General features: G+C 49.9%; 2 protein-coding genes and 1 non-coding gene across 5 annotated transcripts in view; 1 reads left to right on the forward strand and 2 right to left on the reverse strand.

Moving 5' to 3' along the window:
- The first annotated feature begins 8 nt into the window (after nt 1-8).
- RAD9A (RAD9 checkpoint clamp component A) overlaps nt 9-27596 on the forward strand; it is a 57579-nt gene continuing 29991 nt past the window's right edge. For 2 of the 3 annotated variants that reach the window (XM_070782662.1, XM_070782665.1), the window contains exons 1-2: nt 9-339; nt 6467-6638. The gene's annotated coding sequence lies outside the window, so the exon portion shown is untranslated. Of the gene's footprint in view, nt 340-6007; nt 6115-6466; nt 6639-27596 lie in introns of those variants that run through there. The other variant, XM_070782663.1, reaches the window with a different exon arrangement.
- On the reverse strand, nt 9787-9859 carry TRNAG-UCC (transfer RNA glycine (anticodon UCC)). Its single transcript has one exon. It is a non-coding gene; the product is annotated as a tRNA-Gly (tRNA).
- POLD4 (DNA polymerase delta 4, accessory subunit) lies at nt 19031-20825 on the reverse strand. The gene is made up of 4 exons (XM_019954881.2): nt 20532-20825; nt 20212-20301; nt 19887-19998; nt 19031-19525 (listed from the first exon to the last, which is right to left on the reverse strand). The coding sequence occupies exons 1-4, from the start codon at nt 20626-20628 to the stop codon at nt 19501-19503; spliced, it is 324 nt and encodes a 107-aa protein (XP_019810440.1). The 5' UTR covers nt 20629-20825; the 3' UTR covers nt 19031-19500.

Consider the following 27596-nt stretch of genomic DNA (forward strand, 5'->3'; position numbering starts at 1 on the left):
TCTCCAGAGTCCCGGCGGCTAGACTCTGAGGAGAGTCAGTTGTCGGTCTCTCTGTGGTGCCCCGACGCCAGGACTGGGTCTATAGACTGTTGAGGGGGCAAAGTAAGAGCCCGAGGAAAGGAGACCAGGTGGCCCTGCCTCCGGGCTGGGGCCAGCGCTTTCCAGTTCTCCTCAGCGTCTGGGCGTCCTGGGGCCTCGGCGTTCTGAAGCGAAGGGGCCCGGGTTGGCGAGACCAACTCGAGCACTGGTCTGCGCGGCCCTGCTGGTCCCACTCAGCGTTTTGTCACCCCCTGCCAAGAGCCTGCGCGCCGCCGACAGGTATTCCCGGGGCGCGGGCAGGTGAGTTGATGATTGGCGCCCCAGGTGAAGGTGCCGGTAGCATCCGGCAGGATAACTAACTCACCGGGAGTTGGATCCCGCTCTGACTGTGATGGATCGGGGACCTGCGCTCAGGGCTTCACGTCCCCCTCTGTAAAATGGAGCTTCGACTCATACTCTTGTGCACATTGCCATTCCGTTGCAGAGCAGTTCCTGGCTCTGTGAGACCCAAGGAACATGCCCCTTTATCTCTCTGGGCCCGTTTCCTCTCTCTAAAGTAAGGAGATTGAAGCAGATGATCCCTAAAGTCTCGTCTAGCAGGTATGGGGTCATTGTCCCTCACTGCAGACCAAATGCAAAAAGGAAAAAAAAAAAAAGGGACCTGTATGGTCTGGCCAAGAAGAGCCAGAGACACTTGGGTATGTGACTTTTGGCAAAGTGGCTACATCTCTTGAGGCTCAGTTTCCTGATTTGCAGAACTAGGGGTAATGATAGAACCATCTCAGATTTTTGATGGTTAAATGGGAGTGAGTTTTTAGCCTACCTGTAATAATTGCTGTACCCCATCCCAGCCATCAGTTCTTATATTTTCAAAAATATTCCTTAGCCATTGTGAAAACTTAATTTTTGGAGTCACTTCCTCCCAGGCTGGATGGTTTTATAGGCTGATCCAGATGGGAAAACCGAGGCCTTCTTACCCAAGGCTGGATGTATCTCAGGGCCGGTGTATCTCTTCCCTTCAGCCTCAGTACAGCACAGGATTGGGAAGCAATCTTGAGGACCAGTGATGGACACTCCTTTGGCTCTTGTGGCTTTTGTGTCATTCGTGGCTCTTCTTTTTCAATGGCCTGCTCTTCCCCAGAGATATTTCTCTCCCAGCTCTGACCCACCTGGGAGTGGGAAACTATGTACCACACCAACAGATTGTTGAGACCAACAGCTGCTGCAAAGGAATGAGGCTGGCTCAGCAGCACCATCTTCAGGCTGGCTTCTAGGCCCTGCCCTTCCACAGGCCCGCCTAGGGCTGAACTTTTGTGCCAGGAGCTGATGCTGAAGCGGACGGCTCAGAGCAGCTGTCCAGTGACCTGGGGTGTGGAGAACTTCTTTAGGATCTGGGATGGAGCTCTTACTTGAGGAAGGCAGAACAGAGAAGATTGAAGGGAGAATGGCTTGAGGACAGGGCAAACCCTCCTAAGTCTTGTTTAGATGTCCCCTGGGATCTTCTGTTGCTCACAGAGGATGTGGTCATCTGAACAAGGAAGCTGGGGAGAGGTGAAGTGGGTGCAACCAAGGAAGGGAGGGACCGAAGCTGACACTCCGCTTTCTCACTAGATGTGAGGTGGTGCAGGACGTCTGGGGGCCACAAATGCTCCTTTTCCTGGAGATGTGACCCGAAGTGAGCTGTTACACCATCTTCCTGGTAACATGTGCGCCCGCCCTGGGATCCTGCACGTCCCCTCCTTCCTGCTTCTCCAGTTTGCTCTGCTGCACTGGCTACAGGGAAGTGCCTGCTGGGTGTGTCAGGATTCCCGTGTAGTGAAGTGCTCCAGGAAGCCTTAATTACTCCAGACCTGGTGCGGCTCGGGGCCTACCGACGTCAGCCTACTGCAGGGTCATGGTGATCTATTGCAATTTACAACAGCTGAAAAGTCTTAGGACTTTCACTTTCCCATCTGAGGGATATTGAGTTTTTAGGTTTAGGTCAAAGAGCCAGTGGTAGCACTGAGACCAGGGGTCTTTCTACAGCCTTGGCTGTCACTGAAGGCGTGCCATCTGCCTCCTGATGAGGCCACAGTCCGAGGCTAACCTGCAGTTAAACCAGAGCTCTCCTTCCTCCCATTTCAGCCAGAATTCCCAGTCCATTTTCCCCAGTTTTCCAGCCCAGCTTTTCTGTCATTGAGCATATTTGACCAGAGCCTCTCACTCTTACATCCTTGCACATTGCTGACTTGTTTCCATGGCAGCAGGTCGTACCAGTGCTGGCAATTCCTCTCCTTTCTCTGCCAGGCTTGCTGGTTCCCAGGCAGTGGCCTTGGAGGGTTAGGACATTTTAGGGAATTCTGTATCTGGGCTTGAAGACCAAGAATACGAAAGCTGTCTTCCCAAGGGGTGGGGAGGCAAGTTGGTAACATCTGCCCAGTGGGATTCCCTGGTCTGGGCAGTGATGTCACCCCCTACCCCACTGGCACCCCCCAGTGAGCCTTGGAGGTAAAGTTGGGGAGGCAAGAGTGGCAGGGAGGGGCATACAGAGTAAACCCTGGCTAAAGCAAGGCCCCACATGCTGGCCTAACTCAGGCCAGACATAATTGTGGAGGTTGGGCAACAGTTTGGGTAAAGAAGGCTGCCCTGGAGGCTGGCATGGGGAAAAAGAGCTGATTATATGCACCCTACATTATTGATCTTCACACAGCCTGAAACAGCGTGAAGCTGGGCATGTGTTCACGCCACCTGTCTCCGCAGGCCACACTCTGCTGTGCAGCTCATCTCTTGGTTTGGAGAACTGGCTCCGAGACCTCTGACTTTCTCCATGGCTTCCACTCTCACTGGTGGCTCAGCTCAATGCCTTGTCCAATTCTGGGCACAGTCTTGATTGTCTCCGTGTCCCAAATGTTCCTGCGCTAGACTGAACTCTGCCTCTTGAGAATGTCCGCTCTCCTGCCGACCCCAAGCTTTTATTTCCTAAACAGAAATGGGAAGTTGGGGAAACTGGGAGGCTGAGTGCCATGGGGATAGAGTAAGTGGTTTGGGGGCAACAAATAGAATTATTTGAGGGTCAGTGGGATGACTGATCTGGTCGGCAGAGATCCCCCAAAACCCCAGTACTGCTAGGTGTCCTGTACGGCAGGTGTGGCTGGCTGGAGCAAGGCCTACAGGCTCTCGCTGCAGCCAGATATGCTTCAGGTGGTCCCTGCTGCCCCACCCACCTGCTGCAGCCTCCCCCTCACCTCAGCCCTGCTATGTCCTCTCTTCCCTCTGCTCCCTCCACCCCGGGCCACTCATGCCTGAGCTGCTTAGGAGGGCTGAGCTTGGCCTGCATGTTGGAGGACTGGTGCTCTCAGGCAGATACTTGATTCCTCTCCTCTTACAAAGGAAAAAGGACTCCGAAAAGAAAGGAAGTTAGAGCAAGCGGACAGAACTACCTGAAAGCCAAGTGCAAAGGAATCAGGTTGAAGCGATCCTGAAGGTTGTAGTCCGGAGAAGAACTCAGGGTACCAGTCAGCTCTAAGGGTCTGCTGGTCTCAGGGATGGGTTGTGGGGCCAGGTGAGTCTGGTCTAATGGAGAACTCTGTTTCAAGTTGGATTGTTTGACAGCCTGGGGGTCTGTGAAGGATTCATTTGACAGGAAGACAGGGATAAAGCTAAAACTATTCCTTTTTCTTATAATTCTTCTCTTCAAGCCTTGAGCTTCAAACTTTTCTCTCCTGTCGACTTTCCCACCTCTTCTATTTACACCCAGGTGTAAATCTCAGGGTGATAACCCTTACTTTTCACATTTAATCAGTTATCAAATTCTGTGGGTCTTCCACAAAACAGTTGCCTTTTATTCCCACTTCCTCTCCAAGCTCCTGCTCCCACTCCTAGACTACTGTAATAGACTCCTAACTGTGATGCCCTTTGGTCTGTCCAGAGTGTCCTGACTAGATTAATCTTTCAGGAGAATTACATCACTTCACGTGTTACTCCCATGTTTATTGCCTTCCATGGTGCTGCTGTTGCTTGCCAAGTACAGTACACACTCTCTGTTCTGTTGTTCAAGGCTTTTCCCAGTTTGGCACACAGCCTACTTACCTTTCTGAATTATCTCCCAGAACGTCCTAGTATGCACCTTTGACTCAAATCAAACTAGATTACTCACTGTTTCTTGAAAACAACTTTTCCTCCCCTTAACCTTTGTTCCTGCTGTTCTTTCTGTCTAGAAAGGTCCTCTGTCACGTTCATTTATTCATTTTAAAATATTTATTAAGGGACTTCCCTGGTGGTCCAGTGGCTAAGACTGAGCTCCCAATGCAGAGGGCTTGGGTTTGATCCCTAGTCAGGGAACTAGATCCCACATGCCACAACCAAGACCCAGTGCAGCCAAATAAATAAGAGTTTATATATATACATACATATATATATAGAACACCTTTTTATTTTCAACATTTTCAGATTTAGTTGAAAGCAGTAGTACAGTGAACACATATCTAAATTCACCAGTTGTTAATCTTCTGCCACATTACTTTTTTTCCCCCTAGATTCACTAAAAATAAGTTTCAGGTATTAAGAGACTTCACTCCTAAATATTTTGGCCCATATCTCCTAAAAGTAGGATATTTTCTCAAATAACTGCAATATCCTTTTTAAAAATTGTGGTAAAATATACATAACATGAAATTTACTATTTTAACCATTTTAAGTATATAATTGTGGCATTAAGTTTCTTCACAGTGCTGTCAACCATCATCATTATCCACTTCCTGAACTTTTCCATCATCCTGAAAGGAAACTATACCCAGTAAATATTCCATTCTCCCCTGGCAACTTCTATCCTACTTTATGTCTCTATGAATTTGTCTGTTCTTAGTAAGTGGAACCATGCAATATTTGTCCTTTTGTGTCTGGCTTATTTCACTTAGCATAATGTCTTCAAGGTTCACCCATGAAGCATTATCAGAATTTCATTCCTAAGCAATATTCTATTGTCTGTATAGATCACATTCTGTTTAGTTACTCATCTGTTGAGGGACAGCTGGCTTGTTCCACTTTTTGGCTGTTGTGAATAATGCTGCTATGAACACAGGTGTACAAGCATCTCTTTGAGTCCCTGCTTTCAGTTCGTTTAGATATATATCTAGAAGTGGAATTCCTGGGTCATATGCTAAGTCTATGTTCAACTTTATGAGGATCTGTGGAACTGTTTACCATAGCGACCAAGAAATTTCACAATGCAGTATTATTATATAGGCTAATTAGGCCATAATAGCATTTCTCCAAATATTCCGAAAATCTAGTTCTCCTGCCTTCTTGTTTTTCATGATGTTGATATTTTTGAAGGATCTAAGCTAGTTTTCTGGTAAAAAGCTCTTGATTTAAATTTTCTCTGAATGTTTCTTCACAATTAAATTTAAGTTAAACCTTTTTGCAAGAATACCACATGAGGGACATGTTCTCTCTGCTGCATTGTTTTGGTCATTTAATGTTGCTTTATCTCATTAATCGGAGAAGGCAATGGCACCCCACTCCAGTACTCTTGCCTGGAAAATCCCATGGACGGAGGAGCCTGGAAGGCTGCAGTCCATGGGATCACTGAGGGTCGGACACGACTGAGCGACTTCACTTTCACTGTTCACTTTCATGCACTGGAGAAGGAAATGGCAACCCACTCCAGTGTTCTTGCCTGGAGAATCCCAGGGACGGGGGAGCCTGGTGGGCTGCCGTCTATGGGGTCGCACAGAGTTGGACACGACTGAAGCGACTTAGCAGTAGCAGCAGCAGTATCTCATTAATGTTGATACTGAACCAAGACACGTTACATACAGAGGTACTATGAGAGGAAGAAGACAGATAGGAGACAAGGAATCACACTTTTAAATTGCTGACAAAGGGAGAGTTTCAGTCTAGAGTTCTATATCCAATGAAAATACCTTTTAAAATGAAAGAGAAATAAAAACATTTTCAGAAAAATGAGATAAGAAAATTTATTGTCTGCAGACCTGCACTATGAGAAATACTATGAAATTATTCAGGTTGAAGGGAAAAATTTGGAAACTTGGATCTATAGGAAGGAATGAAGAGCCGCAGAATTGATAATTCTGGGTAATTATAAAATAATTTTTTTTCTTGTCTTAATTGCCATAAAAGACAAATAATTGCTTACAGCAAAAGCAATATAAGTGTAAGATGCAGTTTATGATATATGTAAGAATAAAATATATGATAATAGTACAAAGGATGGGAGAATAAATGAAATTAAAGCTTCTTTTGTGAAATGTGTTCAATTACACTGTGATAAATTAGCAATGCATATTATAATTTCTTGGTAGTGTCTTCTTTTTTTTGTCTCTTAAATTTTTTTAAATTTTTTGGAGGTGGAGTCTTTATAGAGTTATTACGTTAAAATGAGGTCATTAGGGTAGACCCTAATCCAATGTGACGGGTTTCCTTATAGGAAGAGGAAATCTGGACACAGACATGTACAGAGAGAAGACAAGGTGGAGACACAGGGGCACGATGGTTGTCTACAAGCCAAAGACTGGGGCCTGGAACAGATCCTTTCCCACCCACCTCGGAAGGAACCAACCCTGCCAACACCATGATCTCAGACTTCTTGCTTCAGAGCTGTGAGTAAATAAATTTCTATTGTTTGAGGCCCCCAGTCCATGGCACTTTGTTATGACAGCCCTTGCAAACTAACACAGACTTAAACCCAACTGTATTAATAATTCCACTAAATATAAATGCTCCAGTGGAAAAAACAGAGCTGGTCAGATTGAAAAATGAAGACCCAACTATAGTTGACCCTTGAACAGTGCAGAGGTAAGGGGCACCAACCACCCAGTGGTGGAAAAGTTGAGTGTAACTTTACAGTTGGCCCTCCCTATCTGCTGTTCTGCATTCACGATTCAACCAACTGCTGACAGTTTAGTACTGTAGTGCGTATTTATTGAAAAGAAATCTATGTATAAGTGGGCCCTGCAGTTCAAATATGTGTTGTTCAAGGGTTAACTATATATATCTAAGATATAATTTTAATATACAGATACAGACCATAAAAGATGAAAAAAAAGATATACTATGTACATAAAAAGCTGATATGGCTACATTAGTATCAGATAAAGTAAATGTCGAGACAAGGAGAATTAGCAGAGAAAAAAGCATTTCATAATCAAAAAAGGGTCAGTTGAACAGGAGGATATAATCCTAAATGTGTGTGCATGCGTGGTCGCTTCAGTCCTGTCCAACTATCTGCGATCTCATGAATTCTAGCCTGCCAGGCTCCTCTGTCCATGGAGATTCTCCAGGGAAGAATACTGGAGTGGGTTACCTTGCCCTGCACCAGGGGATCTTCCAGACCTAGGGATCAAACCTGCGTCTCATGTCTCCCGCATTGGCAGGCAGATTCTTTACCACTAGCGCAACCTGAATCCTAAATGTATACACCTAATAGCAGAGCTACAGAAAATGAAATAATAATTGACAGAACTAAAGGGAAAAACAGACAAAAGGATAATTACAGTCAGAGATTTGAAAACCCCTCTACTGATAACTGATAGGCAAGAGAGCAATGGGATTTAGAAAATCTAAACAGTACAACCAACCAACCTGATATAGTTGACATTAAAGAAACTCCACCCCATAAATGCAGAATGCACTTTTTTTTTCAAGTACATATGGAATATTCACTAAGCTAGATTATATCCTTGGCCATAAAAATAAATCTCAATAAATTTCAGAAGATTAAAATCTCGTAGAATATGCTCTCTAATCACAGTGGAATTAAGTTAGAAATAAGTACGTAATATAGCTAGAAAATCCATAGATGTTTAGAAATTAAAGACTGTATTTCTTTATAACTAATGAGTTGAGAAAACAAATGAAATTAGAAAATATTTAAAGCTGAACCATAATGAAAGCACAGCATATCAAAATTTGTATAGTGCAGTTAAAGAAGTTCTTAGAGGAAAATATTTAACTTTAAATGCTTATATCTGAAAAAAAGAAAGAAAATTTTAAAGTCAGTATTCTACGTTTCTACCTTAAGAAGCCAGAAAAAGTTTGGTGGTTTCTCAAAAAGTTTAACAGAATTACCACATGATCCAGCAGTTCTACTCTAAAAATATACCTAACATATATTCATATAAAAACTTGTACATAGGTGTTCATAGCCACATAGTCATTTATCGGAAAAGTGGGAACAATTCAAATGTCCATCAACTATTGAATGGATAAACAAAATATGATATATTGGCCCAATGGAATACTATTCAGCCATAAAAATAAAGTAGTTACATATTAGAACATGTATGAATCTTGAGTACCTTATGCTAAGTGAAAGAAGTCAGACACAAAAGGCTGCATATTGTATGAGTCCACTTACATGAAATACTCAGAATAGGCAGGTCCACAGAGAGAGCAGACTAGTGGTTGGCAGGGGAGAACTAGGACTGACTGCTAATAGAGTGATGAAAATGTTCTGGAATTAGATGATGGCGATTATTGCACACATAGTGAATATACTAAAAACCATTGAATTGTACACATTTTTTTCGGTAATTATTTATTTTTGGCTGTGCTGGGTCTTCATTGCTGTGAGGCTTCTCTAGTTGCGGTGAGTGGGGGCTCCTCTTTAGTTGCAGTGCGTGGGTTCTCATTGCAGTGGCTTCTCTCGTTGCAGAGCGCTAGTTCTAGACGCACGGGCTTCAGTGGCTGTGGTGGGCAGGCTGTAGAGCACGGGCTCAGTAGTTGCGGTACACAGGCTTAGTTGCTCTGCGGCATGAGGGATCTTGCTGGACCAGGGATTAAACGTGTGTCTCCCACATTGGTAGGCGGATTCTTTACCACTGAGCCACCAGGAAGCCCAAGTTATACACTTTTAAAGTGGCAGTTATATGAATACTATCTCAAAAAAAGAATAAAAGTAAAAAAGTGAACAAGCTAAACCCAAAGGAAAGAATAGTGAAGAGCAGAAATTAATGAAATAGAAAATATACAAAGAACAGAGAAAGTGCAGCAACAAAAATTTAATTAATTAAAAAATAATATAAGAAGTAGAACCACTTTGGAAAACAGATGGGCAGCTTCTTGTAGAACTGACTGTATATATTATGTTACACCTCCCAGCAATTTGACTGACTGACATCTACCTGAGAGAAATGAAAATATGTGCCTATACAAAGACTTGTACCTAAATGTTTATAACAGCTTGATTCATTAGAGTCCAAAACTAGAAATAACCCAAATGTTCATCAACTGATGAATGGATAACTACATTTTAATATATTCATACAGTGGAATATGACTTAGCAGCAAAGATGAGTGAAGTGCTGATACACAGTAATGTGAGTGGATCTCACAGATACTCTATTGAATTGATGTAGCCAGATATGCTGAATGGTGGCATTTATATGAGTTCCAGAAACAGCAAAACAAATCTTAGATTATAGGAATCAAATTGTCTAAGATGGGAGAAGAGAGAGACGAGGTGCAAAGGAGAGTGGGGGAATTTTCTGGGCTGATGAAAATGTCCTAGATCTTAATTGGGTTGGATTGGTAGTTACACTGGTGCATAACTGTTATCTTGGTGATGCAGCCAAAATTAAAAAAATAAATCTATGTAGTTTTATTGTAGATATATGATACTTCAATAAAGTTAATTTAAAAAAAATCAACATACTGATACCTCCAATTCAACTCCAACACTTCAGGACTCTTCCCCACCTTCCCCTATTAAAAAAAATTTTCCCCTCTACATGGCTTGTGGGATCTTAGTTCCCTGACCAGGGATCAAACCCATGGCCCCTGCAGTGGAAGTGCAGAGTCCTAACCACTGTACCATCAGGGAAGTATCCCTCAATTCCATATTTTATCTCCCTTTTTTCACAGTGAAGTCTCTGGTTCCCAACATCTATATAGTTATTCATTTTTTTTCTGTTTTTAATACAAAAACAGAAACAGTTTTAGAATTTATATACCAATACCATTTATCAACAACAAACCTACTAAGTAAAGCTCCAGATTTCTTTTGTGTGTGGTTCTTTTGTTCTTACGAAGTCCATGAATTGTGTTCAAATTTTACAATTCTTATATTCTTTTTCTGTGAGGTTATATTATTAATTTAACATATAGTTGGATTCATTTGCTACCATTTATATTCAACTTTAGGATTTTTGAAAATCTCTCTTGATACATTTTTAAATATGCAAAATGTTTATGTGGTTCAAGAGCTGAAATTATATAAGAAAGTATATTTAGAGAAATCTCATTCCCATCCTATCTCATCCACTCTCTTCTTGCCTGCCCCAAACAGTAACCATTTTGTTAGTTTTTAGTTTACTGTCCCAGTGTTTCTTTGTTCAGTTACCTCTCTCGTCTCCCGTCTTTCTTACCCAAAGGCAGTGTACTATGTATTGAACAATTTGTCCTGGTGATCACTCCATATCAGCTAATGGAAATCCTCTTCATTTTTCAAAATGGCTACACAGTATTCCATCGGGAGGGTTTGTTTAATCCGTGAACCAGAATTTAGGGGGTTTCCAATATTCTGCTTTCACGAATAATGCCAGCAAATATGCTTTTGCATATGTTGTTTCATGTTTGTCGAAGAGATTCTTCAGGGTAAATTCCTAGAAGTGGGGTTGCTGGGTCAAAGGTAAGTGCCGTGTCGTCTTGTCAGTGCTACCAGATTCCCCTCCACGGAGGCTGTGATGTTTTCTGCTCCTGTGTGTTTCCCCCAAGCCTTGTCAACAGAGTACACTGGCCAAATGTTTCAGCTTTTATCAGTCTTGTTTTATTTTCTTATTTATTTATTTATTTTTGGCCGGGCCATGTCTTCATCGCTGTGCAGGCTTTTCTCTAATTGTGTCAGGTGGGGGCGCCTCTTCGTTGCAGTGCTCGGGCTTCTCATTGTGCTGGCCTCTCAGGTCACGGAGCACGGGCTCTGGGGTGTGTGGGCTTCAGCAGTTATGGCACGTGAGCTCAGTATTGTGATGCACAGCCTTAGCAGCTCCAAGGCCTGTCGGATCCTCCCAAACCAGGGATCGAACCCTGTCTCCTGTATTGGCCAGGCAGGCCAATTTACCACTGAGCCAGTAGGGAAGCCTTTTTGCCAGTCTTGTGTGGAATGAAGTGGCACATCTTTTGATGTATTTAAGAGTAGACTGAAAAGTCTTTTAGGCTTGGGACCCAAGCCACATACTCCACATACTACTCACACTAGCAGATGCCCCATCTGCATTTGTTAAATGCATAAATGAATGAACTGGTTGGACTTCTATTGGACTCATCATGTTTGCACTCTTGTGAAACCTGTTCCCATGACAAGTTGCCTCTTGTCCCAGTGTAGGGCAGTGCCAAGTGCCTGGCAGAGGTCTAGTGAACAAGGAGATGCGCCAGCTAGAAGGAGTGAGTCCTGGACCTTCCCACTGCCAAGACCCCACCATATGGACAGGTAGAAGCCCCGTTTCTCCCTATATTCTCCCAGTGGAATTTGGGATGGAATTTGGAATTTGGAATAGTTAAAAAAGTGTGGCATCATGAGTGCAGAATATGCACAAAACCATCGCAGTATGTAATACAAAACCCTTGTATCCTAGTGGAATTGTTTCTATTATTATTTTTTTTTTTGTCCATGCCCAACAGCATGTGGGATCTTAGTTCCCTGAAGTACTTGTTAAATAAATACATCAACATTTTCTTATTGATTGATCAAATAGGTAATATAGTTATAAATTCAAGGTTCAAAAGTCTCATTTAATGAAAAATTTCCCCTCATTCCTATTTCCAAGCCACCAAGTTACCTTCCTCTCAAAAACAGCTGATGGTATCAAGTTCGTGGGTATCCTTTCAGAGATATTATATGCATGAAAGAAGTGAATACACACACATTTTAACCCAAACTGTAGCATAGTGTGCACATTGTTCTGTAAATCCTTTTTTCCCACTTAACTTTATTTCAGAGACTATCCTATTCTGTACCAATACATAAAGAGTTTCCTCAAACTTTTTCACAGTACGATATCCATCGTGTACTACTACTTACTTTCTGGTTGCCTTATTGATAGGTGTTTAGGCTGTTTATAGTCTTTGCAATAAAATGGAGAAGGCAATGGCACCCCACTCCAGTACTCTTGCCTGGAAAATCCCATGGACGGAGAAGCCTGGTAGGCTACAGTTCATGGGTTTGCTATGAGTCGGATACGACTGAGCGACTTCACTTTCACTTTTCACTTTCATGCATTGGAGAAGGAAATGGCAGCCCACTCCAGTATTCTTGTCTGGAGAGTCCCAGGGACGGGGGAGCCTGGTGGGCTGCTCTCTATGGTGTTGCACCAAGTCAGACACGACTGAAGCAACCTAGCAGCAGCAGCAGCATAGTCTTTGCTATTACAAACAGTGCTATAATGTTATTTTATACATACAAGAGTATCTGTAAGATACATTTCTACATACGAACTGAAAGGGACCTGTGTACCGGTAATTGTGATAAACAAGGCCAAATTGGTGTCTTTGGGGTTGTCCCAGTTTACACACCAGCACTGTGGGGGTGAAAAGGACCCTGGGCAGCTGTGCTCTTGAGAGCATTTGAGACGTTGGCTGGATGTTGTCTGCACTCCATAGAGAGGCAGTGGTGGTGGTTTAGTCAGTAAGTCGTATCTGACTCTTGTGACCCCATGGACTGTAGCCTGCCAGGCTCCTCTGTCCATGGGACTCTCCAGGCCAAGAATACTAGAGTGGGTTGCCATTTCCTTCTTCAGGGGATCTTCCTGACCCAGGAATCCAAGCCAGGTCTCCTGTGTTGCAGGCAGATTCTTTACCAACTGAGCTACAAGAGAAGCCCAGAGGACCTCAGATGAATGCTCAGTGGGCTGGCCCAGAGAGGGGAACAGGATCCTGCTTTAGAAGTCGACAGCCTTGATGCCTTCGTTCATAAGAAGGCTCTAGGAAAAGAGGACTCCTGCCGTCAAGGTCACACAACCCCAAGAAGTGACTTAGAAGGAGACCAAATTGCACTGGAGTTCAGGACTAGCCTTCAGAACTGGGACCTAAATGATTCTCACAAGCTGGATAGGACCAGTGGATCAAACAGTAGGTGTGAGTGAAGCGGGAGGGTTCTTTCAGCTCTGAGTGCTTTGTTGTTGATGTTGTTCAGTCGCCCACTCGTGTCTGACTCTTTGCAGCCCTGTGGACTGCAGCACACCAGTCCTCCCTGTCCCTCACCATCTCCGAGTTTGCCCAAGTTCACGTTCATTGCATCAGTGATGCCATCCAGCCATCTCATCCTCTGACCAAAATACTGGAGCTTCAGCTTCAGGATCAGTCCTTCCAGTGAATATTCAGGGTTGATCTCCCTTAAGATTGACTGGTTACTATGCAGCAGTGCCTGTGCTGATTACTCTGGTGACAAGGATAAAATACTCTCCAGCAGTGGAGATGCTGAAATGTCCTGTTGTAGCAATGTGACACATTGCTACATTATAAAATATGAGCTTCCCTGGTGGCTCAGATGGTAAAGAATCCACCTGCAATGCAGGAGACCTGGGTTCTATCCCTGGGTCAAGAAGATCCCCTGAAGAAGGAAATGGCAACCCACTCCAGTATTCTTGCCTGGAGAATCCCATGGACAGAGGAGCTTGGCGGGCTATAGTCCATGGGGTCATGAAGAGGAGGACACAACTGAATGACTAATACTTTCACAGGAGGAGGTGGAACCCTTAACTCTCCTCAGGGAAAGTGCCTGGAGAGAAGAGCATGCAGTCAGGGTGGGGCTCACAGGAGGAGGAGCCAAGGGAACCTCCTGGTGACGTGAGAGGCTTCCTCCTCATAGGAGGTCTCTAGGAAATGCCTGTCCCTTCAGAAGAGAAAGGACCGAAGTAGGGCTCCAGAATTACCCAGGACTTGTCCACCATGTGGAAGCCCCTGCTCATCCTTGAATGCTGAGCTAAAGGGCCGTTTTCGGGAAGCCTGAGTTCCCAGAGTTCAGTGTACACCCGTCTCGTGGCAGTGTTTACGGTTCTTGGGCGCATCTTTTCTCTGTCTCCACTGCAGTGAGCTCCTGGAGCTTAGGGACTAGGGTTCTGAGCTGCCACGACCAGCACGAGACCAGCACGAAGCTGTTTTCTAACAGGACTCAGGTGGATGAACTGGAGGCCAGCCTACCTGCTGAGGAAACTAGCAGTCGTGTTCCAGATCCCCTAAGTCCTCGAGGTGGTGTCAGCCCCGCTCAAGCTGGCACTCTTTGGCTTCCATCTGCTCCTAGACTAATTCAGAAACGTCTTCCTTTCCCTGTTTACTCAAGTGTCTTGGAAAATTAGCTCCCTAAGCCCTCACGCTACCAGTGAGTTTGTCTGAGTTTGAAGGTGGATAAATGTTGCCACACCTGAGTCAATAAAGAATGAATCAGTGTGCCCCTCATTGGTGGGTGTGGCATGGTGGTTACTATGACAGCTGAGCTGCCAGTGAGAACTGCAAAACTGGGACAGAGGGAAGCAGGAAATGTGGGGACCAAATTAGGGTGAGCCATACTGTTCCTTTCCATCTCCTCCTAACGAGATCTTCCTTGATATCTCCGCATCATCACACAGGTGCCACCATGTGTGAAGTTCTCGGGAACCTCCTGGACACAGCGTGGCCTCTCCTGCCACTCTGACACTCTCCCCCCCTCTTTGCTAGTCGTCTTCTACCTTCTAGAGAGACTTTTCCCAAGTGTGATCTTTGGTCCTATCCGTGCCACCTCCCCCTGTCTCCCTTTCCTCTCTCTGAGAACTCATCTGTGCTCATGGGCTCGAATGTCGGTTCTAGGCATGTGAGTCCCCTCAGTCCCCTGGATTCCACACACTCTCTGTCCTTGCTTCAGCACTTGACCTCTGGCTTCCCATTGCCTAATAGATGTTTCCATTCGGGCGTCCTGTTGTCATCTCAAACTAAACATGCATGAAATCAAGCCTGTCCTCCCCTCCCAGTTTCCACTTCTTTTCTGCCCACGGCACCAGCATTCTCTCATCCATCCACGCTCAAAAGCTGAGTCATGTTTGACCACTCCTCCCCATCCTTGCCTTCCCAAAGGCAAGTCTTGCCAGCTTCCTTTGTGACTTCTCTTACTTTATCCTCTGCATTGTCTGCTCATCTGGGTCTCAGCACCCATGTTTTGAATACTTTAGAGCTTCCCGCTTGGCCCTCCTGCCTGCAGTTTGTTCTCCATCTAGTCTGTCATACCTGGGCAGACAGATTCTCCAGAATGATTACTTTTATCCCGTCCCTTTCTGCTCAGAACCCTTAGGCACTGCCATCACCATCGAGGAGTCCACACTGCAAAGACCCCGGGGTCAAGCCCCTGTGTCATCCCTCACCAGTGTCATCCCACGTGATATGAATGCAGGCTGTGCAGCGGGACTCTGGGATCAAATCCTGTCCCTCATATGTGCCGTGTGATCCTGGGCAAGCACTTAACCTTTCTGTGCCTGAGTGTCCTCTTTAGACTGCCTTATAAAATGTTTATAATCATTTCTAGGATTGCTGTGAGGACAAAGGTTGCTTAGGACAGTGCTGGGTCCGTAGCAAGCACCGAAACGCTAGTTTTGGGCCATGCTGATTTTCACAGAGCACGTGCTGCAGTCCCCACGCGTTTCCCCTGGGTGCACACACCCACCCCTCCTCACGGCCTTTGCTTAGCCCACTCCCTCAGTCTAGAATGCTTTCCTCTGTCTGCTGACTCTTACTCTCCCGTCAAGGGCCACTGACCTCCCATTTCCTCCCAATACACACTCGCTCGGTGCGTTTGCCGTGCTGCTCAGCCTCGGCTTGTGGTAGTGGGTGTGTCGTGGTATTTGAAACCAGCCACAGGCCACACATGAATGTGTCTTCCTGGGGTTCATTTTACTTGATAAGTAAGTTCAGCCGTTTTTGTTTTGTTTTTGGCTGTGCGATGCATGATGGGGGATTTTCATTCCCCAACCAGGATTGAACCGTCCCCTGCAGTGGAAGCTGGGAGTCTTAACCGCTGGACCACCAGAGATGCCCCAGGTTCAGCCGTTTTTATGTTACAGCAACTACTTCAGACATACCGTGGAATAGAATACAAAATTTGCCAAAGATAAAACACACAACTGCTAAGAATATTCAGAGTGGTCCCAGGGGCGAGTGTGCGCTCATTCTGCAGTGGAAAGGTCTGAGAAGCAGTGGCCTGATGAGTTGAGGGGCCACGTGTGATAAGGTTGAGCAGGGGTCATGCAGCGAGATGTGGCAGGCCTGGGCACAGGGCCCTGCAATGAGGGTCCCCGTGACACGCCGTGCTCAGTCCTTCCTGAGAACCCTGTCTATACCTTCCTACCTGCCCCCGGGTGGCACTCATAGTATGTTGTTTTTCACTTTCCACATGGGTAGGTCTTTTCGATGCCATCCTGAACACCTGGAGCGCAGGTGTGGGTGCGAATGCAGGTGCGGGGTCCCAGAGAGGGAAGGCAGGCCTGAGTGGGAGTTGGGCCCTGGTGCTCACTGATGAAGCAGGGCACTTTTCCTCTCAGCCTCGGTTTCCTCATCTGTGGAAGTGGCTGATACCTAACGAGATTGTTCTGAGCAGTCAGCTAGGTGACGTGAAGCGCAGCAGATGGCACGGGTCAGTGCTCGGTAAACATCTGCTCCCTCCCAGCGTACCAGGCTGTCAGCAAACATCTGATTCTTGAATGTCCCCTGCCCCAGCCATGTCCTCTTCCCTGCAGCTGGCCCACCCCCTCTGCCTCCCTTCCCGTCACTGGATGCTCTGATCTAAGGCCACACTCTTCCCTGTGCACTGGTCCTGGCCCTCCTCACTCCACAGAGACCCCACTCATCACACTGCCTCCTCTGTCCCCCGGCCTGCAGTGCCCCACCCCACTGGGTCTGTCCCTGCACCGGGCCTTTATGCTGTGCCGTCACCCTAACACAAAAGATGGAACAGGACAACCAATAATAAGCACCGTTCCTTGACCCCACATCCTCGCTAGGTGCCACTCACTTCTCTGCTCCCGTCACGATAAAAGGTCCCTGAAAGGCCTGGCCTGCTCCTTGTCTCCACTTCCACCGCCCCTCCCTCTGCTCCCACTCTAGGCCCAGTCCTATACCCACCAGTCCAGGGGAGCTGCTTGTCTCCAGTGACCTCCATGTGGCCAAGTCCAGCGTGCACGTCTCAGGTTATTTTACCAGCCTGTCAGAGGCATCTGAGACCTTGAAACACCCTCTGCCCAGGCCTCCCAGGCCCTCCTCTCTCCCGACTTCCTCCAGTCTTGCCCCTCCTTAGTCTCCTTGCTCAGGCCCTTGCCTCTGTCTGTACTCACTCAGGTAATCTCATGCCCACACATGGCTTTCATTGCCACCTAAAGGATGCCCAAATTTCTATCTCAAATCGAGAGGTCTTCCTGGAATTCCAGACTTACGTATCCACCACTGCCGACTCCCCAGCTTGGATGTGTCACAGACCTCAAATCTGAACTCTTAATTCCCTGCCCCACCCTCCCCTTCCCGCAATCTTTCCCATCTTAGTAATGGGAACTCTGTTCTTCCAGTTGTTCAAGCCAAACCCTTTGGAGTTATCCTTGGCTCCTCTCTTGCTTAAACCCCACAGCCAACCCATCAGCAAGTCCTGTCAGTTCTTCCTTCAAAATACAGAAGGAATCTGGCCACTTCCTACCTCCATGTCCTACCCATCACCTCATGGTGACGCATCACCATCACCTCTCACGAGGCCCAACTCCCAGCCTCCTGAGTGCTTGTGTTGCCTCTTCTGCCCCCAGCCCCCCACTGTGTTTTCTACCAACAGCCATCAGTTTGTCATTTGTTGGCTTAAAACCCATTGACAACTTCTTCTCTTACTCAGAATAAAATCCAGATTCCTCACCCTGGTCTGCAAGGAGCCCTGGGACCAACCTGGTTACCCCTCTGTCCCCATTTCCCCTCACCCTCCCCTCGCGTCCTCTGGGAGCACGCCTGCCTGGGGAGGGTGCTTCCTGTCTCTTCTGCCAGAGTCTCCCCTCACAGCCTCTCTAGGTGCGTGGCACTCTTTGTCCTCTCGCCTTCATTTGCCCAGCACTGACCACTGCCTGACATAATACTTATGTGCTTGTTTTTGTCCTCCTCCCACTGATATCCCCAGAGGGCCTCTGAGTCCGGCACGCAGCAGGTGCTCCCCAGCCAGGCGGGGCAGGGGGAGACGGGAAGAGCCTAGTGCACATGGCCCCTCGACTGCACCACCACGTACCCGCTGGTGCTTCTGGGCAACTCTGTACAACAGTCTAGGCTTCAGTGTCCTTCTACGTAAAACCTACTGTGAAGATGTTTTTGGAAACTTAGAGATAATACATTCAAAGTACTTGAGGCATGGTCAGCGCTCAATAAAAAGACTACTTTGCTGCCCTCTGGGCCTGCTTCCAGGGAATTAATAGTTCTGTCTCCAGCTGCCGCAGGACAGAGAGCTGAGGTATCATAAGTACTGATTCCATTCTCCATGTCCCAGGGTCCCCTAAGCGTTGTTTGTCGATACAGCCAGTTCTCCTCCATCTCCAGGACCTGTCAGTTCCCTACTGAAGCTTCTCAGATTATGGCCATCTCTGAGCAGGTCCTGTGAGTTGAAACTCTCCCACAACCCTGCTTTGGAGCCAGGTGGCCCCCAGTGGCAAGTGGAGGTGCTTTCTGGGAATGTGATGTCTGTCTGGACCTTATAAGTGGGCTCATGGGTCCTGCTCTGACAAAGGACCCATTTTTGTGAGTTGGGCACTGGGCAGGCTAAGTGATGGGTTCAGTGGTTTTTTCCTGGCTGGTCGGTGAAGGTGGCTAGAGTCGTTTTCCTGTGCACCACCAGGGGGCGCCAGAGGTTGCCCAGCGCTTGTGGGGACTGACCGTTGTTTTTTTTTGAAGGTGTCTCTCCTTCCTCTCCGGTCTAGGGTTAGGAGTGGAAGAGACACAAACAGCTTGTAGGAGGGCACGGTTCTGGTTCTCAGCCGCCTATCAACAGCCCAGGCAGGGCCACAAAAAGAGACTGGTCAGGTTTCCAGGCTCAGAGTTCTTTATTGATAAGCACTAGTGAACCCCTTGCCCTGTGAGCTCAGCCATTCTGCCCTTGAGTTCCCAGCCTGAGGAGCGGGTGCACCTTGGCCTCTGAGGTCATCTGCCTTCTGCCGGAGTCTGGTTCTGCCCAAAGCTGCGCCTGATTTGCCACATCATGCCAGGGACCACAGGCTCCAGGTCAGGGGTGTGGCAGGCTTCAGAAGTGTCATGGCCAAGCCCTCTTCCTCAGAGACCACTCTGCCTGTAGGGGGCACCTGGCTTCCGCTGTGTCGATTCTCAGAGGGGGCCCTGGAACCCGGCTGGTTAGACCTCCAGATTCAGCCTCTTTCCTTCCCTGTGAGCCTCTTTCCTGCCAAATGTTCTCCACAGCAGAGCTGAACCGTGGGGCAGCAACTGGCTCTCACTTGTGTCCGGTTCTCAAGTAGCAGGCAGGAGGTCTTTGGCGGCGCGTCAGAGCGGGTAGAAATGCCAGAGGCTGTGCAGGAGGGTCGGGATGGAGGGAAACCCGAGTCAGTGAAGTCTCTCCACTTGCTCTCACCAGCCCCAGCTCTTGGCCACGGCCTAAAGCCCTTGGCCAACCTTTGAGCACGAAATAGTCCCTTGGGCCCCAGGTGTACTCTTCCTCCACCGTTAGCTCAGAGATAAGAATTACGCAAGGCAAGCTTCTGCCTCCTGAGCCCAGCACCTTGTAGAACCTTCTTGCCTGCCCAGGGCTGATCCCCAAGTCTACCCTACTTCTCCCGCAGGTCAGGACAGCCCCCATCCGGGGCCAGCAGGCCGGTGGTACCTGAAGTCCCTGCCCCACCCCCCAGAGCTCTCCCCGGCTTGTCTCTGACCTGCACTGGAAGCGGGGATCCCCGGGGTGGCTCTGCAGCACCTGATGCACTTCTGGGGGAGGCTTCAAGCCCATCTGCTCTGCCCGATGCCAGCGCTGCAACCGTGTGATCCCTGTAGGAGTGGAAAGAAGACAGTGAGGCCTCGAGGGGGGCAGGGGAAAGTCCAGGCTAGAGAGTATGTTTGGAGGGGTGTGTTAGGACCTGCACACCCCACCGTCTCAGGAGACGGTGCCCAGAGGGTCAGGCAGGGGCTGGGGTTGCTTGGGAGACATGTGGGTGGCAGGACTGGCCCCTGGATGTGCTCTCGGGCCTGAGGGGCTCTCACCTGTGCAGGGCCCGTACTGCCAGGCCAGGTCAAACTGCCTCAGCAGCTCCAGCTCCTCTTCATCCACGCTCAGGGGTAGGGGCTCTTCCCCTGCAATGATATGCTGTTCCTCAGGCCTGCCCAGGCCTGTGCCCTGCCCCTTGGCTCACAGCTGACCCACTGTTCCCCAGCTCTCACCACCCTTCTGCCTCTGCTGTCCACTGGTGTCGGAAGTAGGCTGGGTGTCGGAAGTAGAGGACATACTCCACTTCCCCTTCCACTGCCTACGTCCTTTCATGTCCCTCACGTCCACTCCTCCCGCCCTCCCACATCTCAGAGACCTAGATCTGGTGCCAGCTCCCCCTTGCTGTGCCCAGCGGAGCCCTCCCTCCTCTTCACTACAGGGTAGGAGTCAGTGATGAGCCGTTTCCGGCCCATGGCGGCCACCCAGGCAGGCAGAGGAGGAGGCCACTGCCGGGAAGGAGAGGCAGGCCAGCGGGCACGAGAGACAGCTGCTGAGAGAGAGCGAGAGAGGGCTGGGGCCAGAGAGCGAGCCTGGGGCCAGCGATGGGCAGACGGACGACCCAGACAAACAGCAAGGAAGTCGGAGGGTTCCAGGGAATGACGTGTCTCCCCCACCCCCGCAAGCATGCAAACAGCAGACCTAAGCCAATGAGAGGCCGCCTCTGCGGGGCGGGGCCTGGTCCCAGCCAATGGCAGGCGGTGCAGGCAGGGGCGGGGCAGTTGATGCAGCTGTGCTCTGGGGGAGGGGGGGAGGCTAAGTGGGGGACCTGTCAAGATGCCCCAGACGGCACCACCTCCTCCGGCCACCCCACACTGGTCTGCAGTGGGTCTCGGGGGACTTACAGAGCGTTTTCTCTCACTTCCCGTTTTCCCTTCCTAGGCAAATGTTCTTTTCAGCCTCACTAATCCCCGTGGCCGGTCTATAACTCCCCAGAGCCCAGCCGGAGACTTCCACTCCCGCCCCTTGGCCCCAAGAGCGTTGTGGGGGCAGGTCTGGAGGTCCGGAGAGAGTTTGGGCTAATCCAGACCCCTTCCCTGCTCCCACCCCGCCCCCAACTGCCCCAGGAGACCTGGCTGGCTGGAGAAGCCCAGGGGTTCTGAAAGCTCCTTTCTCACAGTCTGAGCCCAGAAATACTGCCCACTCTTAGTCCAGGCGAGTGCTTGCCTCTTCAACTGTCCCAGGGTCCCACAGCCTGGCCCTGCCTGCCCTCTGTTCAGGAAGATTCCACACGGTGCAGGAGGCCAGAGTGTGTTGGACCCCTAGTCCTTCGTCAGTAAAATTTGTCCCAATGTGAGAGTATGAGCAGAAAATACCGACAATAAACCTAACACTTACACAGTGTGCCAAGTTCTGTCCTGAGCACTTTCCCACATATTCTCTCAACTAAAATAGACAGAAATGGTTCTTGAAAGTAGGAAGTACTGAGGACTTCCTTGGCAGTCCAGTGATTAGGACTCGGCACTTACACTGCAGGGTGAACAGATTCGATCCCTGTTCTGGGAATTAAGATCCCACAAGCATCCCAGTGCAGCCAAAATAAAATAACAGGAAGTAGGAAGTAGGAAGTCACAGGCACGGTGGGGCCCTGGTGAAACCATTGTCCCTCAGTGTCCCCCAGGAGCTCACAGGCCAATAGGCAAGCAGACACACAAATGGCAGTGCAAGGATCAAATTCCTAACAAACGAGAAGAGGACGACAGGGCCAGAAATGCGTTGTACTGTGAGGCTGGCTTAGCACTGGAGTCCTCCTGGAGGAGGTGGGCTGCTGTAAACAGTGTCTCTCAATTCTCCACCCATGACCTTTGTCCCTTGGGCTCCTGTCATCGCTGACTCACCCCTGTACCCGCCTCCTCCTTACCAACTTCCTGGCAGCAGGCAAAAGTGCTGGCCAGTGGGAGTCTGGGAATCAGTGCAGGGCCTGGCCCAGTGCTAATCGCCCTCTACAGATCCCGTCCGGTTCTTCCTCCCGGGGCACAAGGGAGGGTGGGTGCCCTGTGGGGTGGGGTCGGGTCTGGGTGCCCTGTCTCAGGAGGAGTGTGGCACAAGGGAGGAGAATGCTCTGCAGAACAGACCACCAAAGAGGAGGCGGAGGAGCAGGAACAGGCTGTGTCTGCAGGGGCCTCCTCCCGCCTGGCTCTCCCCATCCCTTCCTGGAGGAGAGCGGAGTGGAGGAGTGGGAGCTCCTGGGTGCACTGCACGGAGCTGGAGGGCCCTTCCCTGCTTTATTGTTTGGGCTGGGCCAGGTCTAATCCCCCCATCTGCCTCCTGGACTAAGTGGGGCCCACACGGAGGGAGACAGGGGCCTTGCTGTGATGGGGAGGAAGACAGGGAGGCCCTCTCCACCAGGCGTGGGAAGGGCTTTGGTGTGGGGTCCAGTCAGGCAGGGAGTACTCCAGGGAGGAATGGTGCTCAGGCTCTGTGGGTCTGACCACCCCTCCCCAGAGGGCGTGTCCAGAGGTGTGTGGCACCCAGCTTCTGAGCCCACAAAGCCCTGAGGGAGTAGGGAGCCATGGGTGGGGCAGACCCCTCCTCATTCCTGGTCCCTCCCACCCCTGAAAGCTGATAGCCGTGGGGCCCTGCCACCGCCCAGGGAGCGTGAAATGGGGTATGCGGCTGGGCGGCCACAGTGGCTCCTACTGCTGCCTGAGCTAGTCCCTCTCCCCTCTGGCACCCTGGCTGGCTCCATGGGCCGTCTCTGGGCAATCCCTGCCAGCTGCCCCCAGCCCTGCCTGGTCCAGGCCCTGCTAGCCTGCCCTACTCAGCCTGGAAGATGTCTCCCTTGGCCTTTGGCTTCTCCTAGTCCAGGTTATCAGTTCAAGTGCAGGCACCCTAAGATGGGCTTTCTGGCCTGGAGTTGAGCAAACTCTCCACAGGCAGCATGGCCCCCTCTCCTAGTCACATAGCAGTGGGCTCAAGCCCCAGGGCCTGAAGGAGTTGGCAGTCAGGGGTTTTGGGGCCATCCCTGTCCAGTTGGCATCCTTGCCCAACTTGGCATCTGGATTCCTAAGCTGTGCTGGCAACTAGGCCAGACGTCCGCCTGCCCATCCTCAGGTGGTTTCCTTCTTTGCTCCCCAACCCTGTCTGCCTCTTTTGCTCTTCCTTCCTGGAACCTCTATCCCTACTCAGGCAACCTCCTGGCCTAGCCCCAAAACCGCTGTCCTGGGGCCTGTCGTGGTTCAGGCTTCAGGCTGGAAGGCCAAGCCAGAGGTCTAGCTTGGGGGCTGAACTCTCTCTCTTTCAGGGAATTTCCTGAGACCCAGGTGTAGGTTCCTTGTCAGCCCTGATCCCCAGAGGCTGGCTGGTGATGAGACTAGCAGGAATGACCTCAGAACGCTCAAGGCCCTTGCCTCAAGGCCAAGTCCAAAATCTTGGGGGAACCCAAGAGAAAATGAGAGAAAAGACCTGGAATAGGATCCCAGCACCTTCCTGAGGGCTGAGGCCTGCCATTGACTGCTCCGAGGGGAAGGGGGATTAGGCCTGGCTTAGCTCAGACAATGCGGCAGGATGGGGGGGCCTCAGCACTGCGCATGCACCCTAAGAGCCCCTTCCCTACCCCCCCCCCACAGTGGGGCCTGCGGGAAGGGCCTGTCAGAGCTCAGAAGAGGGGGCAGGTAGAGAAAGGGGAGCAGCTGCCTGGGGCCCAGCAGACGGTGGGGTGCAGCCGCTCTCCTTCCCTCCCCAACACCCCCATTCCTCAGGTTCTCAGGCCTTGCCACCCACCCTAAGCTGGAGATTCTGGGCAATAGACTCACACCCCTGAGCCCCGTTTCCCACCCTGTGGGGCCAGAATTCTTTCAGGCAGCTCCTCCTGGTCCCTACTGATCCCCTCAGACATCCTCCTTCCTCCTGCTCCAGCTTCTCTGGCCTCATGGGCTTCAGGAGCCTGGGGGAAGGCAGAAGTTCCCCTGGGTCTGGGTTTCTGCCGCTGGATGTCTCTTCTGCCCTGTCCCCACCACCCCATGCAAACCTCCCTCCCATCACCTATTTCACCTTGGCCTTCCCGGCTCTAAAGAAGTCCTAGGGAACTTTGAAAAGGGGCCCTTCTGGCCATTCCTCACCTTGGCCACCAGGTGTCAGACTTTGTCCAGCTGGGAGGAGGGTCCTCCTTCACGTCCACCCCATCGGCCTGGCCTTGTGGAGATGAGGGCCAGGTGGGGAGGAGCCTAGAGGTGGCCTCTGAACTAGGAAGGCTGAGAGACACTGAAGGCTGGGGAGAGGGCTGCAGCTCTGGTTCTAAAGCTCACAGTGACTCCCTCACTGCCCCCAACCCCACCCCCACCCCACTGATGAGGGCTTTGTCCACTGCTGGGAAACTGGGGAAACAGGCTGAGTCAGGGAGCTCAAGACTTGAAGGGACAAAGGCAGGGACAGTTGTGGCTCCAGAGAATAAGGGGGAGCTGAGAGGGAGCCACCCGTCAGAGTGCTCAACCAGGCCTGGATCATCGCCCTTGCCCTCTAGGTTAAGAGGAACAAGGGCCTCCCTTGGCCCTCTCCGCTGTGGCAAGTGGGTGAAGAATATGTGTTTGTGTGAGAGCGAGTGCTTGAATGAATCTCCCCACACACCAAGGGGGGACAGAAGTCCTAGATATGGGTCAGTCTTTGCAAAAGCAGGAAGCTGGCAAAGCATGACTGCCCCCCTACCGCCTCCCAGCAGAGTCGACTATACCCGCCACCCCCCACCACCCCGAACGTTGCCTCACCCAACTCACAGTTCTCCATCTGGTAGGCATCTCAACATGGGGGTGAGAGTTCTTCTTCATGCGCTGTTGGTGGGGTGGGGGTGGTGGGGAGCAACAGGGAAGAGGGCCTTCTCTCCTTCCCTCCCACCCTCCCTAGCCTTTCTGGGGACAAAAGGAGGTCTAGCGGTAGTGCCCTCCCCCGCCCCCGCAGCTGCCCCAACCGTGGGGACTGCAGGGCTCTGTGTTTCAGGTTCTTAAATTGACCTTGGCCTCCCTGGGCCTCTGGCTGTCAGATCAGTTCAGTCGCTTAGTCACGTCCGACTTTTTGCAACCTCATGGACTGCAGCACACCAGGCCTCCCTGTCCATCACCAGCTCCTGGAGTCTACTCAAATTCATGTCCATTGAGTCGGTGATGCCATCCAGTCATCTCATCCTCTGTCTTCCCCTTCTCCTCCTGCCTTCAATCTTTCCCAGCATCAGGGTCTTTTCCAGTGAGTCAGTTCTTCACATCAAGTGGCCAAAATATTGGAGTTTCAGCTTCAGCATCAGTCTTTCCAATGAATATTCAGGACTGATTTCCTTTAGGATGGACTGATTGGATCTCCTTGCAGTCCAAGGGACCCTCAAGAGTCTTCTCCAACACCACAGTTCAAAAGCCATCGATTCTTCTGCGCTCAGCTTTCTTTATAGTCCGACTCTCACATCCATACATGATTACTGGAAAAACCATAGCTTTGACTAGATGGACCTTTGTTGGCAAAGTAATATCTCCGCTTTTTAATACGCTGTCTAGGTTGGTCATAACTTTTCTTCCAAGGAGCAAGTGTCTTTTAATTTCATGGCTGCAGTCACCATCTGCAGTGATTTTGGAGCCCCCCAAAAATAAAGTCTGTCACTGTTTCCACTGTTCCCCCCTCTGGCTATAATATCATACTTAAGAGGTGGAACATGAGATAACCAGTGACACTAACTAATGAAGATAACCAGTGAAAACTCATCACCTCTCCTGAAGCATCTGTGGATGGAGAACCCATGATAAACCCATTCACAGAAAATCCTGATGAGCTGTGGTTTGTCAGGAGCTGCCTGCCCCATGGTCCACAGGGCCAAACCCCAAAGAAAGACTCAGCACTGATGTCATAGTAAGGAACTATTTAGGGGAAAATGCCCTTTCCGGCTAGGTTCTCCTCTGTGTCCACTGCCTGCTCCCCCCTCCCCACCCCCCGCCAACCATTTCCCTCTGCTCCCACCCAGCACCCCTGCACACAACTCAATAGCTCACAGCCACTCAACATGCACTCTCTAGCCCTCTGGAGCCTCTCACCCCTTGATTCTCTGCCATCCCTGCCTTGCCAGTTCTCAACCTTGGGAAATAGCCTCTCTTCACTCTGTCCACCCCCTCTGGCCACCTCTGGCTCTCTAGGAAATGTCAGAGAATGTCACAATCCTGCTGATGAGTCCACAGCAGAGAAGTGTTTGCTGACCTCACTGGTGCCCCAGCAGCCCTTTTGATTCTCCTCTGCCTGTCCCTGATTCCATCCCCCAAACTTCTCAGTCCTTCTCCCCCACCACCCCTCACACAGCAACAACATGTCCTGACCTCCTGCAGGTAAAAACGCCCACAGCAAACCACCCAAGCAAAACACCTCCCGTGATTCTGCTGCTCACTCTAGAGATTCCCTTTGCCACTAAACTCTGGAAGGAATAGGTTTATTCTTCCACCTTCCTTCTTACCACCTCCTTCTTTAATCTCACAATTCAGTGTCTCTCAACTGCTCTTGCAAAGGTGGCCTAGGACTCCCTGGTGACCAAAGCCAATGCAGTTTCTCCCCCCATCTCCTCTCCAGTCTCCTGGGGCTGCCTCTTTGAAATGCTCTTCCCTTGGCTTTTCACATACTGTTGTCTCTATGCTCTTCAAATCAGATCATCGCTCTTCAAATCAGATCATCGAGTACTTTATCATTGTGGGGAAATGCTTCAAGGATGCAACAATGAATACATGGTGGAGCCTGCCCTCAGGATGCTACCTGGTTAAAAAGGAGGTGGACACAACCAGCCCTGGTCCTGCCCACCCTCCAGGAACGGTGTCAGATCCCCCTCAGGAGCACCCACTGTGTCCTGGGTGCTGGGAATACAGCGGGGACTGCAGACGCCACTTCCTCCCCAGTGGAGCTCTCAGACCAGCAGGGCCCTTGCCTGCCTGGATGCCATCACTCCTTCCTTCAAATAGTATTTCCCCTGCGTCTTTCTGCACTTAATCAAATTCTGCCTTGGATTCTAGCATTTGGCAGGGGGTGGGGATGGGGCGGGGGCTGGTCCCTTTTCCTGGATTGTTTAGTTCCACACGCTAATTGAACACCTTCTTTGGGCTTGAGCTTGAGCCTGAGCTGCATGCTGGAGAGGGAAATGGGGAAGACTCAGAATCTGCCCCCAGGAAGCACACAGTAGGCGGGAAGCACCTTCCTTCAGCCTGCATCCTGTTTAGCCCCTTGCCTGGTGCCTCACAGAACAACCACTGCATGGAGACAGCCCAGATGCCCTTTTCTTTCTATTTCCTTAGGCTGGCGGGTGGTGGGACCTGCAGGTGTCCCTGGGCACGCCTGGACCCCTCAGGGTGGGTGTGTTCTCCCCCTTGGGTCAGGTGACTCAGGGACCTTTGACAGAGCCCGGCTCACGCCACCCACAAGCAGGTTCGTGGCT

This window comes from Bos indicus, chromosome 29 (genome assembly GCF_029378745.1).
Source record: "Bos indicus isolate NIAB-ARS_2022 breed Sahiwal x Tharparkar chromosome 29, NIAB-ARS_B.indTharparkar_mat_pri_1.0, whole genome shotgun sequence".
Taxonomy (NCBI): Eukaryota; Metazoa; Chordata; class Mammalia; order Artiodactyla; family Bovidae; genus Bos; species Bos indicus.

What these genes read in the sequence shown, in the direction of transcription:
- POLD4 (XM_019954881.2), bottom strand. Translation starts at nt 20,628, where the DNA reads ATGGGCCGGAAACGGCTCATCACTGACTCCTACCCTGTAGTGAAGAGG. An exon ending in GGAGCTGGCACCAGATCTAG is followed by an intron (nt 20,302 to 20,531) that starts GTCTCTGAGATG and finishes ATATCATTGCAG; the next exon opens with GGGAAGAGCCCCTACCCCTG. An exon ending in GATCCCCGCTTCCAGTGCAG is followed by an intron (nt 19,526 to 19,886) that starts GTCAGAGACAAG and finishes CCTCCTGCACAG; the next exon opens with CCTCTGGCATTTCTACCCGC.